Here is a 17308-nt window from a genome sequence, read left to right as displayed (position 1 = left end):
GCTTAGTGGAGAATGGACAGGAATGGGGAAGAGACTCGTGGTAGCAAGACCAGTTATTCCAGGCAGGAGGTGATGAGGTTTGCACCATGTTGATTGCATTGTCAGAGAAAGAGAGGGGGAGGGGAGGTAAGGGAGAGATGTTATCACCATCAGTAGGCCTTCAGAAGAGTTTGTCAATGGGGAGTCAGTGAGGAGTTGACTATGACACCTAGGTTTTGAACCTGGGTGACTAAGAGGATGATAGTGCCCTGGACAGTAACAGAGAATTTTGAAATTGGGGAGAGGGTGAGTAAGGAGAGATAATGCATTCACTTTTGGAATGTGAGATAATATTGATGAGACATCTGTATTGATAAATATATCCATGTGTGGGTGTGTTTAAATGAAAGTGTATACTTTGGTCAGCACATAAATTATATGTAGATTTAGTGAAGCTATTTTTGGCCCAGTGCACAGCTGTTTAAAAAAATAAATAAATTTAGCTTTTTGGTTTCACTTCTTCATTTTCTTTTCTAAAATTTAAGAAATAAAAACCTAAATACAGTTCCACAGAGGTCAGAGAATCATAGTGAAACATTTTCTTCCTCCCTCCCTCCCTTCCTTCCTTCCTTCCTTCCTTCCTTCTTTCCTTCCTTCCTCCCTCCCCCCCCCCCCCTTCTTGTTGTTAGCAGCAGCCTTTGGGAAACTTGTGGCCTGGCAGTCTGGATTTCCCTCTCTTCTGTCAAGGACTGTTGCACGTGCCAGGGACAAGCAGATCAGTCACTTTTCTGTACTTTGCTGTGTTCATTTGTTGAGTGGGTACAGAAGGTAAGGGAGGTTATTCTGGGAAGGAGGAACATGTTTTAACAATGGGTACAAATGACTTTGCATGATGTTAAGTAACCAAATACTATTCCATTGTAATATTTGCCTTCATCTCATCTCTTTAGGGAATCTGAGAATCAGCAATAACAGTGAGAACCTCAGCACCCTCAGAACAGACATTGGACTTGAAGAAGGGAGGAGAGGATAGAAAGAAGTGGGAAATGGCAGGGAGGAGGGTAGAGCTGGCAAAGGAGATGGAGACTAAGGCAGAAAGGGGGTTCTCCCCCGAGTAGAACTCGAGTGACTGGCTGATAGCGTGCATAAGCCCAGCATTCTCCTCATTCTCCTGCTATTCCGTGACACAGAGGGAACCTGCTTCATTGGACTTTGCTGCTTTCCAGCCGTCCTCTTTCTAGCTATTGCCTGCTTACTGAAGCCCTATTAGGTGTATGTAGCATTGCAGTGCAGTGCTGAAGTTCTCAGATTGTAGAGAAAAGAAATCCCGAAATTTAAAAATAAAGATGATTGTGGAGGAGGAGGATGGGTGTATTTTTATTAGTGATAAGCTTTTGTTACCAAACTCGTTTGTTCAGATATTCAACAAACTAACCTTTAAGTACTTTTAAAAATTATCTCATTTGTCTAGTTTTATTTTTAATTTTTTTTTAAAACTGAAACACGGGTTACACTGCTTTTCATTTCAGCATGTAACAATAATCTTTGAATTACTCTAGTTTGGGTTTTTGCCTCCAGTTACATGCTTGTATATGAAAGCATACTCTTAAATACAAACCCTCAAACTGGCATTCAAGTTCTGATTCATTTGTAAGATTCTGAAAATTTTTTTGACAGTTTTTTAGCGTGGTTAGGGTAGAGGACATTTGGGCTTAATCAAGTATGGTAAAATTATCTTATCTAGAAGTCATATGTCAAGCAACCTTTAGCCCTCATAAATATTGCCAAAAATTCAGAAGTAGCTGAAAAAGACTTCTGAGAAGTAGAAACGGCTGCCATGAAGTTCATATACTTGACTCTATAGAAGGATTTCAGGCCCTCACTCAGAGGCTGCTTATTGACTTAAATTAATTACCTTTAAAATAATTTAAATTCAATTCAGTTATCTGATTTTTAAGGTTTAGCAGATTAGAAGTGGCAAGTTGGGGCAGGGGTGGCAGGCTTGATATAGGGGTCTCATGAGAGACAGGCTAATTTAAATAGTGAGAACTGAGAGCAAGGATAAGCTTCAGTAAAAGCAGATATGAATTATGAAAGCACAGCAGTCTTGGGTTATAATTTAGTGTAGGAACAAATTAAAACTTTCTATAGTTGGAGACAATGCATGTATACAATATATACAAAATAAATGAAAATGTAAATGCTCCATGTACATCAGTAACCCTTTCAAGGCATTATTATAACTTGTAACAATGATTTAGATGTTTAGCAAATGGTGATAGTTTGTTGAAATCTATTATTTTATCCATTTCCCATTTTTAGATGGAAGCAACTTGTTTAAATATTTTTTAATTATTTAAATAATTTAAAATTTTATTAATTATTAAATATATATAATTATATATAATATATATTAAATTATTTTTAAATATTTAAATATTTTTGAGTTATTTCAGTTGCCTAGCATTCCTTTCCATTTTGATTCTTCTTATTTAATATAGATTTTGAGCAAAAGATCTAGCAAATCATTGGTCTGATTTTATATAGACAGCTGATTAAGAAGAGTTAAGATTGGTAAACAATCATCTAGCAAAATATATTCAGTTTCACTTTTTGTGATTATTTCTTGCTGCTTGCCCTATCCGACTCCTCAACTCTCTTCTGGAAGAAAGTTAAATGACACAATTAAAATTTACAGTCAATCTTTAAGGCTTTGGTCTTTCTCTTTTCTTCTGCATGGGTTGGGTTTTCTTTTTCTTATTCTCCCATTTCCATAGAGTATCATTCTTGGAAGTGCTAACATTTGGGTCCATATGTAGACTTGAATGATAAGGCTCGTTCAAGAATTTTGTCTAGTTCTAAGTAGCCACTTTTCCTCTGTGAGGTTTACAATTTAGGTCATGACCGAGATTAACTGTGTTACTGGATAATCAGACAATTAACATTTTTTGTTCTTCAGTCGTTTCAGTAGTATCTGACTCTCAGTGACCCCATTTGGGGTTTTCTTGGCAAAGGTACAGGATTGGTTTGCCATTTCCTTCTCCAGCTCATTTTACAGAGGAGGAAACTGAGGCAAACAGGCTAACCTGGGAAATACTTTTATTTTAAGTCATCTAGTCTTTGAATTTCACAATCTTTAAAATTACAACTATAAAATTTCCCTAGAACAAAGGTCTGTAGGAAAATGTAAATTGGCCGTGCTGTTTTGGAGTGATTCACCTGTAGCCCATCATGTTTTGATTTCAGTTGTCATAATGATGTTCCACAACTGACATTAAACTTGTGGTGCACAAGCTTTCTACTTGAGAATTCTGACTGGTGATGCAACATGTTACTAACTAATTTTTTTTTTATTTGAGGGAAAGTCTATGTATTTCTTCTTCCAGCAAATCTTTTACTAGAATTTATCTTTCTAAGATCAAATACATCTGAGAAAAATAGAGATGCTGTGCTGTGGTGAAAAGAACACTTGACCTGGCATCCAAAGACCTGAGTTGGAGTTGCAGCTCTGCCTCTACCTAGCTGTGCGGTCTTGGCAAGTCCCCTTCTCCTCTGTGAGCCTGTTTCCTCAACATCAAGTGGCTGAGGATGTACTCACTAACCACCCCCAAAGGATTGCCCAATTAAGTTCAGTAGACATTAAATGCTCTTATGCGTAGGGCACTTTGTTTGAATTAAATAAGTGTAACCATAAAGAGCTCCACAAACATAAGCTTTATTATTAGACTCATAGAAGGACTCTCATCCTTGGAAGTGCTACCATTTGGGCCCATTTAGAGGCCTGAATTATAAAGCTTATCCAAGAACTTTGCCCTAGTTCTAAGTGACCACTTTTCCTCTGTGATGTTTACAATTTATGTATGACTGAAATTAACCGTGCTACTGGGCAATCAAACAGTCAACAAGAATTTAAGTGTCTGTTATGTGTGACACTGTGTTAGGTGCTAGTGAATACAAAGACAAGAATGAAATACTCTGTGTCCTCCAGGGGCTTACATTGTACATAAGTAAACCTATATTATATAGATACAAAGTAAATACAGGGTCGTTTTGGATAAAGGCTCCTTTCCTGCTGTGTCAAGGAGAAAACAGCAAAATATGTAACTGTTTTGTTCTGTGCTTATTATACATTTGCCCCTGTCTTATCAAAGCTGTGTTCACACGTGTGATAAAACAAGTCCTTATAGGAGTTAGAACTTGCCTTTGTAATCCAGTTTTGAATGTGTCTGTCAGGCCAGAACTGACCTCTAACCTGTGGCTGGCTGGAGCTGTGCAGAGCAGGCTAGAGGCAGGAGAGGCAGGGTACAAACAGAAGTTTACTTAATTTCACAATGAGTACAAATGGCATTTGCAAATGGAAGCCCTCTCCTAAGAAGGACGGCTTAACGCTGCTGATGCTGGTACCATTCACATACCTGAATGGGGTTGGAAGACAACACAACTGTTCTTAGGTATTGAGACAGTTCTCATGGTTGGCATTTCTTGAGATAGTACAGGTGTTCTTGGGACGACCCATGGGAACAGTTATTATCTCAAGTCTTGGAGTCATGATTACTCTGCAGGTACAAAACCAGAGTTCTGTGATGAAAGCAGGAGTGTAGTTACCTGGCAGTTATAAAGAACAGGGATTGTGAACATGTGATGGATGGCTCTGGGAAATAGGAGGAGCTAAATCCCTTAGTGAACATCCAGTGCTTGTCCAAGCAATACATTTTTGCCAGAGGGTGACATCATCCAAAGCGCAAAGGATTATTGTTATACCAAGCTCAGGGCACAGCCTGCTTGCTGGGCCTTAGCTCTGAGAAACAGGGTGTCTCCAAAATATTTTGACAAATAGCAGTCATCTTTTATGTTGTTGGTAGCTAATAGAAATCAAGTTATGAAAGTGACAAATTATAATGCCTTTCAAAGAGTAGAATAGAGGTATTATAATTCCATTAGTAGGAATGGCATTTGGGCTTTTTATAAGGTTTTTGAAACAGTGATCTTTCTTTATTTCCTTTATAAGATGACATGGCTTATCTATAAGTGATTACTAAGTACCTACTGTGTGACAGACGCTCTGCTAAGTGAGGGGAATTGAAAGGCAGAAATGAGATGGTTCTTGACAAAGGGAGCATAAGTCTGTGGTGCCAAATAGATAGTGCTTTCAGGCAAAGGCATCGATAGCTAGGGGCGGTGGGTAGTAAGGAACAGCCTTGGATAGGAGGTGGCTCTTAGATGGAGCTTTAAAGGAAACTAGAGGTTCTGAGAAGAGGAGATGAAGGTCAGGCCTAGGAGACGGCTAGCCTTTGCAGAAACAGAAGCGGGAGATGAAATGTCAGGGGTGAGGGACTGCAGGAGTGCCAGTTTGGCTAGCCCGAGGAGTGTGTGCATGAGGAAGATTGCAGCATACTAGAGTTGGGGAGTTAGGTTGGAGCCAGGTTAGAAAGGGCTTTAAATGCTAACAGTGCTAAGCCAGAAGTTTTGTTTGACCCTAGAGTTACTGCACCTTCTTGATCAGGAGAGTGACATAGTCATCAGGCTCATGCCTTAGGGAAAACCCCTTTGGTAGCTGTGTGGAAGATCAGAGAAGGGGTAAAGATTTGAGGGAGCCCAATGAGGCTGTAAGAGGTGATGCAGGGGGGTGGCTAGGTGGCGCAGTGAATAGAGCACTGACCCTGGAGTCAGGAGAACCTGAGTTCAAATCTGGCCTCAGACACTTAACACAAAAACTAGTCGTGTGACCTTGGGCAAGTCACTTACTTCAACTGCCCTCCAAAAAGCAAAAAAAAAAAAAAAAAGGTGATGCAGGCTGTGTAATTGGAAAGAGAAGCATGTATGCAGGATATATATTGTGAAGTGCATGGCAACTGCTTGTATATGGTGGCGGTGAGGAGAGTGAGTTCAGGATGATGACAAGGTTGCACACCTGGATGCCTGACAGAAGTGGGGATCTTCAGAGGTGTGGGTTTGGGAAGCAAGATAGGCAGCTCTGTTTTGGAAGTATTGAATTTAAGATTCCTCCAGGATATCCAGTTTGCAATATCCACCGGGCAGTTGTTGATCCAGGACTGGAGTTTAAATTTATCTTCTCTTTTTCCTCTTTCAGATGCAAGTATGGACATAAAAGCCTATGATGTTTTCTCCAGTCCACCGCTTCAGGGATATTGAGAGGAAACCTGAATACCTCCACCCAGAGAAGTGTATCCCTCCTCCTCACCCGGGTTCTCTGGGAACCATGTGGTTTATCCGAGATGGCTGTGGTATTGCATGTGCTGTCATCACCTGGCTCCTGGTCATATATGCAGATTTTGTGGTCCTCTTCGTCATGCTGATTCCATCAAGAAACTATATTTATAGTGCAATCAATGGAGTAGTATTCAACAGTCTTGCTTTCCTGGCTCTAGCTTCTCACTTCCGGGCTATGCTGACAGATCCAGTAAGTATCTTGGTCTTGTTTTTAAGAGGAAAGTCTTTATGACTTTGGCCTTCAGAGCCTACAGGCCCCTTCATAGTGTACATATTTGAACATCAGCAGCATAGGTAACAATCAGAGTCTGGTTCATGAATCATAGTGACTCCTAGGCCTTATCAGATAGCTCTAACTCTGTGATCATATGATCCCACTTAGTTATTTTTAATTTAAATTTTGATGATTCTGAAGACAAAAAATAAAACTTGTCAGCAGAGTCTTCATTGACTTAAAAAAAGGACAGAAATTTGTAATGTGACTTGAGTAATATCTCAGTATGGCAGTCTTTTGTATGTGTATCTTGATGATTCAGTGATATTCCATTCAGAAAGTGTTATTAGGCACGTGCTTGTGTGCAAAAGCCCCATCCTAGATGGGGAATACAGAAATGAACAAGGAACCAGCTCTTGCTTTCAGGGAGCTTCTTGTCTGCTAAGGAGAGACAGTGCATCAACCCACAAAGGTCTGGTTGGCAGCTGCCTGCTATAAAGGGTCCAGAATCAGTTCTGGTGTCAGGAGGACCTGAGTTTAGGTCCTGCCTCAGACACTTCCTTAGCTGTGTCAACCTGGGCAAGTCACTTAACCTCTCTGTGTTCATTTTCTTCTGTAGAAAGGGGATAATAATAGCACCCTGATATACAGGGTAGTTGTGAGCATCACATGAGATAACATATATAAAACACTTTGTAAACCTTAAAGTGCTGTATAAATGCTAGCTGCTGTTGCTTGAATATGCTGAGGCAAAAGAGAGAATATTTTTTTACTAGAGATTTCATGTGTGGGGATGTTTGGATCAGGGAAGACTTCATTTTAAAAAAAAAGCACATAGGTAAGTTTTTGAAGGAAGAGAATTTTAGCAGTCAGAGATGAGAAACATGTACATTTATTTTGGAGAATGACTTTTGAATGTGCAGAGGCTGAAGAGAAAAGAATAAGTTTGGGGGGGAAACTGTAAGTCCACCTTGGCTGAAACATTGAGTGGTGAAGGGGAATAATATAAAATAAGGCTGGAAATATGGGTTAGAGCTAGATGGCCAAAAATCTTCATGTTAGGCCAAGGAGTTGGTGCTTTAACCTGTAGGCTGGTGAGTACTGATGGAAGGCTTCTGAGCAAAGAAATGACATGGGGAGACCCAGGCACACCGGCAGTATTATCTTGGCCACTTGTGAAAGTCTGGCTAATTAGAAAGCCTTGTCAGTGGTCTAAATGAGAAGGGAGGAGGGTTTCAACATAGAGTGGCCCCTATGTGAGGAGGAACATGTGGACACAGGAAAGATGAAGGAAAGCTCTAGAGCCTTTCCTGATCTCAGCTGTAACAGGGTCTCCTACTCCCACCAAATTGTGTGTAACTATATATGTATGTATTGTTCCCCCCCCCCCCACAAAAGAATGTATTCTTCTTGAGTAGAGAGGCTTTCACTTATATCTGTATCCTGGGTGCTTGGTATGAGGATGCTTATTAAATGTTCATTGATTGACTGATTAAAGTAGAATTGATAAAAATTGGCAGATGACGGGATGTGGAAGGTGAGGGTATAAAAGCCAGAAGATTGCACAGTTCAGAGCTTGGTTAATTGCAGGGTTGTCAGTGGCATCAGTAGAAACAGGAGACTGGGGAAACCCGGTCCAGGTTTAAAGAAGGTAATAAGTTCAGTTTTGGACATACTCAGTTGGAGGTGCTGAGAGGACATTTAGGTCTGGGTGTCCAATAGGAAGAGATGGGAGATTGATGCAAAGGGAAGAGAAATTGGGCTGGACATAGAGACTTGGGAATCACCTGCACAGGGATGATTTGGATTTATGGGAGTGAATGAAGTCACCAAGAAAGAAGTACAAAGAGGGAAGAGAAGAACAAGGAGAGAACCTTGTTCTGTGAGGCGGCATGATGTACCAGATAAAGGACTGGCCTGGGAACTAGGAAGAGCTGGACTCAGGTCCTGCCTGCGTGACTCTGGGCAGGTCACAGAACCACTGGAATTGCTCTAGGCCAAGGGTCAACAAACTCTAAACAGCGCCTGCCAACTAGTTTTGTACTGCTTGCAAGCTGAGAATGGTTTTTACATTTGTTGTACAGACATGTACAGTGATTTGACCTTCAGATCATGGTTACTAGACAGTTCTCTAAGACTGTAAGCTGCAGAGAAGGTGCTAGTCAGTAATACTAGATGGAGTTACTTCATTTCAGTGAAATCACAGATCTGGTCCTTACTTTCCTTTTTCGGTTCTGGACCCCACTATTTTCCATGTGTACATATACATATATATGTATATATATTTTTTGTACTGATGTATTAACTCAATGAGCTAGCCATCCAACCTCATGTCATACAAAGTCTGTGTGGTTGGAATTGTTCATCCATTTAGTATTTTCTGTATGGATTGTTAGACCAGCCTCTTTTGAGTAGCTGTGGATCTCGTTGAGGAGGCCCTATAGTTTTCTAGGCTAGCAGTCAGCAAATGACCTATCACCTTCATCATCTGTTATATGACTTTTAGGTAAGAATGGTGTTTTCTCCTTTAAATAAAACTATTTACAAATATAAAAAACATTCTTGGCTTCAGACTGTAAAAAAATTTGCTGACCCGTGTTCTAGGTCTTCATGCAATCAATGCGGTTATCATCTGTTAGCAGGAATTTCTGAAGAATCTCACCATTCTTAGGGAATCCCTTTGCCATTTGGATCTTGTGCAGAACATTCTTCATGATAGTGGCAAAATTCTTTTGGCAAAGACATTTGTTTCCCTTGATCTGAAGAGGGTAAAATCACCATGAGTCTTTAAGGAAGTCTTTCCAGAGTTTACAGGGATAGGAAGATCTATTTTGGCACACCAGCTTGAAGACAGAGATTCCCTGGACGTCTGGGGGAAAGGATTGCCACCCTGAAGAGCCTCTTCCTTTTCCTGAAAAGCCAGAAGAGCTTGTTTTAGCCTTTGGTACCTCTTGGCGACTATCTCTGCATCTAGCCATGAGGAAAACAAAGACTCTTACAGTGATGATTTAACTAAATTTACCAAGCTGTGGGAATGGCTGGCTATTTTATTTCTTCCCACCTTGGTATTAAATCCTTGAATAGTAGTTGTCTCTGTTCATTATCTTGTGTGGAAACAGAATGCAGGTTCTTTGACAAAGACCTCCCATGGCTTCACTGTCGCTTCTGAGAGATGTGTTTTTAATTTTAAAAAAGGAAAAGAAACTAAAGCTATTAATGACTATATGCAAAAAAATTTTGCCTCTCCCTAGACCCTGTGAAAAATACATTAGATGTTATGTTCCAGGCTTGCTCTGTTTTGTAAATGTACTACTTCCTAAACAGCTCAGAGGGCAAATGATGTTTATGTCCCTAGGAATAGTTCTGTGCTCTGTGGCTCAATTAGAATGTTAACTTTTCTGGCATGAAGTATAATATCTTCCAGTCTTGAAGATGTTGCAGACCAGCATGCTGCTGTTCTCTCCAATCTACCACATTGCGTTGGGTGTTTAGAGGAATTTGGGGTGATCTTTTTAAAAGGAAAGAAAGTTATGTAGTGAATTTTCCAAACAAAAGAAAATATGAAATAGATTTTTATTCAATGTCAATTTTATTGATACTGAAAATATGCTTTGGGAAAAAAAAAAGCAAAAAACAATAAGTAGGGGCAGCTAGGTGGCGCAGTGAATAGAGCACTGACCCTGGAATCAGAAGCACCTGAGTTCAAATCCAGCCTCAGATACTTAACACAAAACTAGCTGTGTGACCTTGGGCAAGTCACTTAATCCCAATTGCCCTACCTTACCCCCTCCAAAAAAAGTAAAAATGAAAATATACTTTGTTTTTGTTGTACTATTCATTCCTTCCATTATTCTGTCAGGCAGCACCATTTACTGAAAGTAGATCTGTTCTCCTACTTAGGTTGAGCTAATTATAGCATTGATTGACTGATTGAGAAGTTATCTAAAAGGGCTTACTATGTACCCACTGCTACTGAGAACTCTGAAGGATGTGAAAGAAACATAAGATAGAGTCCTTGTGTCATTTATATTCCACTTGGGGAAATCAATATACATTGAAGAGTTAAGTGCTAAACTGCTGGTACTTTTGACATTGATTCCTAGAATTTCTGAGATGAACTTTCTAAAACGTTACCTAGAGTAGACTACCTATTTCACCAGATTGTTGTAAGGACCACATGATGATAGAAGTCATTGTTACCTTTTATTATTTTTAAATATATATGTATGTGTGTATGTATATAATATTTTCTTTTCCCCCCAGTTACATGTTTAACAAAATTTTTGACTTTTTTTTTAAGTTCTCAGTTCTAAATTTTGTTACTCCCTCCTTCTGTCCCCTCCCCCTCTCTGAGATGGCAAGCAGATATGGTTTATACATGTGCAGTCATATTAATCAGTTTGTACAAGAAGGCTCAGAAAAATCATGAAAGGAGGTGAAAAATAGCCTGCTTCAGTCTGTGTTCAGGCAGTGTCCGTTCTTTCTCTGGAGGCAGAGAACATGCTTCATCATGAGTCCTTTGGGATTTTTTGGATCATTGTAAATAGCTAAGTCATTATTAGCAACATATTGCTATTACTGTGTTTTCTGGTTCTGATACTTCAGTGTCACCTTTTATTATGACAAGAGTCTTCTCAGCATCTTGTCCAGCCCCTCAAATTAGGTTAAACATCACTTTCTGGTGTTATTAAGCCTCTTCCTAATTCCAGGGTCTTAAATAAATTCTTGTGATGGCAACCACACTGGCATACCCAGGATGGCTGTTAGCACGGGTTCTTAGATCTGCTTTACTAGAAAAGTTAACTGTTTAAAGGGTCAGCAATCTTTTTTAATTACATTCACTGGTTCAGGGGAAAAGTAAGCACCCCGAACTTCAGAGTAAATAAAGACCAACAAACAGGACTCAGACTACCTGAATCAACTATACACTTTACATACATCCCTGGATTGAGAAAGCCTTTACATCTGAGCAGTCAGAAAGCTGTGAACATACGGCCAGTCAGAACTTCCACCAAGAAATCACATGATCCTTCTTATAAGTAGGCCCCCAAAGCAAAATACCAACTCAGAGTATATATACACTTCTAAGAGCCAGGAAGCATCCTAACCCTCCTGACTCAGTGCCTAATTAAAAATTAGCAAAAGGTGTGAAAGCCTTCTACCAGCAAGCCTCCCCTAAGCTAGCTTCCTGGAATGAGGCCTATTAATGGGAGGGGAAGATCTTAAATGCCATTAACATTGTAATTCTTGGTTTAAGAGTAGATCTTCCTTCCATTGGAAAGTAAATCCACTTTCTTGTACACACTGCAGTAGATCAATATAAGGAATGGAGTGAGGCAAATAAGGTAAATTTAACAAGTATTTCTTTATATGCTTAACTACTAGGAGAAAGAAACAAGCATTTATATAGAGCCTACTGTATACCAGGTACTATGCTAAACCCTTCACCAATATTATCTCATTTGATCCTCACAGCAGCCCTTCAAGGCAGGTGCTGTTATTCCCACTTTACAGTTGAGGAAACTGAGGCAAAGTGAGGTTAAGTGACTTGCCCGAAGTTACACAACTAGTAAGTAACAGACCAAATGTGAACTCAGGTCTTCATTACTCCAGGCCCCATGATCTATCCTGATAACCATACAGGTAGGATGAAGCAGTGTTACATACTGCATGTAGAATCCAAAGACCTAGGTTCAAATCCCAGCTCTGCTTCCTAATTAGAATATGACATTGGATAAGTAGCTTCATACCTCTGCTCCTTAGCTTTCATATTTGTAGAACAGACTAGATGATTCTACTTTATAAATGCTATAGTCCTAACTTTTTCTGATGGTTAAACTTAATGTTGGGGTTAGATCTAGGATGGCAGAGTAACAGGAAGAAATAGAGCAAGCTTTCCCCACTCCCCAACTCCTCCAAAACAGGTCTGGAAACTGTTCCAGACTGAATCCAGATTGAGAAGTCCAGGGAAAAAAATTGAGCACATCATTTTTCCATTCCAGGTTGGTATAGGCAGATGGAGAGGACACTAGGAATAGGGTTTGGCCAGGAATAAGCACATAGCACTCCAGCACAAGAAGAAGCTGTGTACTAGGATAAGAAGACAGGCCGATGCAGCATAGAGGGGCTTAAACTTGAGGAAGGCACAGGAACAAGTGCCAACCGGCTGTTCTGTCACTCCCCACCCTGTTGTGGGTCATAGATCCAAGGTGAGCTGAAGAGAGGACCTGCACCTAGAGGTGGATATCTTGAGTGAGTCACAAGCTTGAAGCAAGAACTGAATAAGGAATAAGTTCAAAATAAAGCAGCAGTTGTCAGACTCTGACCCCCAGAGCTAAGTGGGGTTTTAGTTGTAGACTTAGACTGGATCTTAAAAGGAAGCCTACAGTTCTGTCATTCTGAACCAGCAATCAGTCAGGAAGTATTTGTTCAGTGCTTACTATGTGTAAGGCACTAGGAATACAAATATAAGCATGTGTGCCCTCCCCCACCCCCATAAAAAAAAAGACAGCCCCTGCCTTGCAGGACCTTACATTTGGATGGAAGGAAATTATGTAAAAGGAAGCTAAAAATTAGAAGAGGAAAGATTACCTGGGGCAGGAGCATGGTGAAAATATGAAAAGATAGCTGTACTGATGGAAGGTTACATTGAGGAGTGTGAATTCCAGGGCTGAAGTAATCTTCGAGGTTAAAGAGATTTCTTGAGTATGGTGAAGTCTGCAAATCATCCTAGTAAGAAATAAAGAAAAGAGCTTTCTAGTTGGCTGGTAGTATTTGAGTCCAGCAACAGTCTACTAGAATTCCACATGGGGCAAACCCACCGTCATGTTACTCAAACTCAGGTCAGGGTCGCAATGATCAGACCACTTTGAGAAAGCTTTGAAAAGAGAAAGTGTTGGGATGGCTAGGTGGCATAGTGAGGAGAGCACCAGCCCTGGAGTTAGGAGGACCTGCGTTCAAATCCAGCCTCTGACACTTAACACTTCCTAACCATGTGACCTGGGCAAGTCATTTAACCGCAATTGCTCTAGCTTCCCCCCTCCAAAAAGCAAAACAAACAAGAAAAGAGAAAGTTTTCAGGTTCCCAGCCCAAGTTGTGCCTGAGATGAAATAACCCTCAATATAGTACCCCCCCCCCAAAAAAAACTGGACAAACAAACCAGCAATGGGACCAGGCCAGACATTCTTTCCAGAAGAGCACAGGTCTTGTTCTTAACATAAATTCTGAAGTCAGAAAAGGCTGGAATAATGAGCAAACAAAGAATCCTACCATAAAAAGGCTATTATGTTGCCAGGGATACTATAAAGACACAAAAACTGAAGAAGAGAATGACTCCAAAATATATACAAACAAAGCCTTAAAGAAAAGTACCTTAAGCACAGGTCAACTAGAATTCTTGGAAGATAAGCAAATATTTTTTTTTAAGTTTAAAACATTTTTATAAGAAATGGAAGGAAGTACTGGAAAGGGAATTAACAGCTTAAACCTTGCCCAAATAAACTCCCTGAAAATTAATTTTTTTGTTTTGCTTTTTTTGGAGGGCAGTTGGGGTTAAGTGACTTGCCCAAGGTCACATGGCTAGTTTTTGTGTTAAGTGTCTGAGGCCAGATTTGAACTCAGGTCCTCCTGACTCCAGGGCTGGTGCTCTCCTCACTGTGCCACTTAGCCCCTCCCTCCCTGAAAATTAGAATGAACGAATAGGTGCTAAGGACTCCATGAAACAATAAGAAATATTCAAACAAAAACATGAAAATTTAGGAAATATAAGGTATCTGATAGCAAAAACAGCTGACCTTAAAAACAGATCAAGGAGAGAATTTAAGAATCTTTGGAATATATGAAAACCATGACCCCAGTACAAGAGCCTCTAGACATCATATTTCAAAAAACTGTAAAAGAAGACCAGAGGGTGAAGGGGAAAAATAAAGAAGCCACCAGTTACCTTCTGAAAGAAATTTCAAAATGAAGTTTCCTTCATTAATAGACATTATAGCCCAAATCCAGAATTTCCATATCAAAGAAAAAAATAATGGGAGCAGCCAGAAAGAAAGAATTCAAGTACAATGGAACCACAGTCAAGATCACACAGGATTCAGCAGCCACCACTTTAAGGAGAGTAGTGCTTGGAATATGATATTTCAGAAGGCAAAGGATATAGACTTACAATGAAGAATAACTTACCCAACAAAACTTACCCTACAGGAGCAAAAATAAACCTTAATTGAAATAGAGGACTTCTAAGCATTCCTGATGAAAAGACCAGTTCTTCATAGAAACATTGAAATGCAAACATAGGAGTCAATAGAAACATAAAAAAGAAATAATGATTAAATGATCATAAAAAACTAAACAAGTGTAAACTTTTTAAATTCTAATATGCAAATATAATACATGTGACCCCTTTGAAACTTATCAGGGGTCATAGAGGAGGTGTAGTTAGAGGACATGGGAGTAGTTCTCTTATGTCTTGATAATTTTAAAGGAAAGAATGAAAAGATAAAGGAGGAGAAATATACTAGTCAGGAAAATGGAAAAGAAAAATAAGGGGAATTATTTCATATAATCAGGGTGTTCAAGCAGAAGTCTATACAAACAAGAACTGGGGAGTGATTTGTACCACATGCATCCAAACTGATCAAAAGAGGAAATACACACACACACTGACATACACATATGCATATAGAAATATAGTTAATTTAAAAAGGAAAAAGAGGGAAGAGAAGAGGAGGGTATGTTAAAAGAGGGATTAATCCTAAACAAAAACTAAGGATGCAAAAAATATTTATACCATTTTTGCAATGGCAGAGAATTAGAAACCGTAAGAAGTGCCCACCAACTGAGAAATATTTCAACATATTATGTAATGATGGGTGACTGGGTGGTGCAGTGAATAGAGCACCGGCCCTGGAGTCAGGAGGATCTGAGTTCAAATCTGGCCTCAGATACTTGACATTTACTAGTCGTGGGACCTTGGGCAAGTCACTTAACTCCAATTGCCCTCCCTTCCCCCCCCTCCAAAAAGGAAAAAAAAAATGTGATGAAATGCCATTGTGCTCTAGGAAATAATGAAAGTGTAGTTTCAGAGAAACCTGGGAAGTCCTGGATGAAGTGATACAGAGTGTAGTGAGGGGAACCAGGAGACCACACTAGTTTACATGGTGACAACATTATTGTAAAGGTAAACAATTTTGAAAGACTTAGGAACTTTAATCAGCATAATGGCCAACACAATTTCAGAGGACTAGTGATAAAGCATGCTATGTTGGTCCATGGCCATTGTGGAAATTTTTGCTGATTAAAAAAATGAATGTTAATTTTTAAAGTTCTGTTATTTTGTGAAAAAGAGATTGGTTCTCCCTGCCTTTCCCTTACCTGGGCATGGGCCAATGCTGATCATTAGACAAGCTTTAACCTGTTTTATTTTTCCAACCTGCACCAGCTTGCCCCTCCTTAAGCAGCCTGGCAGCTCTCTGTTCCTGAGGAGTCATCATATTGGCACACCAGACTTAGTGCAGACACTTCATCAGCTTTAGCTTTGCTGCAGCTCAGGACCTCCGCACTCAGGCAGTCCTCCAGTCTCAGCCTTCCCTAGGAGCAGGGATTACAGGTGGGCACCACCATGTCTGAAAACTTCCAGCATGTAAACTACCACTCGATGCCTCCTGGCAAACACGTCTGTAACTTAGTGGTTTAAAGCCTGAAGCACCATGTGACTCTCTGTGACTGCCTACCCAGGATGTGCGAGAGGCAAGACTTGAACCCAGCCGTGACTCCAAGACCAGCTTTTCTTCCACTGTGCCATGCCATGCCATCTCACAGTTGTGGGCAAAAAAAATGTCCTGCAGTATTAAACGATTCTAGACCAAAGGCTCCATGGCTGACTTCGTCTTTGTCTCCAGTGCCCTGCACTTAGTAATTGTGTGTTTGTTGATTTCAGGAAATATTTTAAGCATTGTTCAGTTGTACCCACCTCATGGTGTTCTGTGAAAACCAAATGAAAACATTTAAGTTTAAACTTTTAGGAATGGGGTATGAACTGTGATGCAGTGTAAAAACGGATGCCTACATCCAGAAGCTCTGCTTTCTGTTTAGTTATTATAAGCCAATGTTAATTAGCATTAACCACCGAGTGATTAATTTCTTATGAACCACTGGACTCCGCTGGGTAGGAGTCCACCTGTCTGTTCATAAGCAGAAGCTCCCTCTGGCTTCCAGAGGCTTCTCACATAGTGATATTGACCAGGTAGAGTCTGAGAAAAGGAAGTTGCCTCTGTCACTGGCAAGGCAAGGAGATGTATGTAGACATGTCACAGATTAGATACAGTCTAGTTCCCTGAAACAACTTTTTAAAACCTTCACATTTTTGCTTCCTTAGAATTGAAGAGAATTTTAAATCATGGTACTCTTTACTGTTTTGCTACGCAAAAGCTATAGCTAAAATCACACTGGAATCCTTTCAAGCCCCCTCCCTCCATTTTTCCCCCCAAGATTGAATCTGTTTTAATTATTATATAATTACAGAGATGTAGCTACTGGTAATGACATAATATTGTGGCATCTGAGCAAAAGATGCCTCTGATACTGAAGGTTTTTAAGGTTCTAAAATATGAGTATAGATCACATTAGGCATAGGCAAGGAGGTGAGCTGACAGAAAGAACATTGAACAGGAATGGAATTTGAATCCTGACCTTTATACTTTATACTATGTGACCTTGAATGAGGTTTTATTGTCTGAACCTGTCTTTTCATCTCCTCTGTGCCAGGCCCTATGTTGAGGGCAGGGAATACAAAGGCAGGCCAGAAGGCAAGGAGCTTACAATCTGAAGAGAGCTGTGCACAGACAAGACATGTGCAGAGAGCTGCAAGGGACCCCCATCCTCTT

At 40.0% G+C, this 17308-nt stretch overlaps 1 protein-coding gene across 4 annotated transcripts in view; it reads left to right on the top strand.

Moving 5' to 3' along the window:
- Positions 1 to 17308, top strand: part of ZDHHC3 (zinc finger DHHC-type palmitoyltransferase 3) — a 73729-nt gene that overhangs the window by 19959 nt on the left and 36462 nt on the right. For 3 of the 4 annotated variants that reach the window (XM_069088335.1, XM_069088336.1, XM_069088338.1), the window contains exon 2: positions 6071 to 6400. In XM_069088335.1, coding sequence (XP_068944436.1) covers positions 6095 to 6400 — 306 coding nt within the window. In that variant the 5' untranslated portion in view covers positions 6071 to 6094. Of the gene's footprint in view, positions 1 to 135; positions 286 to 6070; positions 6401 to 17308 lie in introns of those variants that run through there. The other variant, XM_069088337.1, reaches the window with a different exon arrangement.

Source organism: Petaurus breviceps, unplaced genomic scaffold (assembly GCF_028583685.1).
Source record: "Petaurus breviceps papuanus isolate PSGF00001 unplaced genomic scaffold, PetGlider_PUasm1.0 185, whole genome shotgun sequence".
Classification (NCBI taxonomy): Eukaryota; Metazoa; Chordata; class Mammalia; order Diprotodontia; family Petauridae; genus Petaurus; species Petaurus breviceps.
Note: the sequence above shows the minus strand (reverse complement) of the source record. Positions and strands in the feature narration are given on the sequence as shown.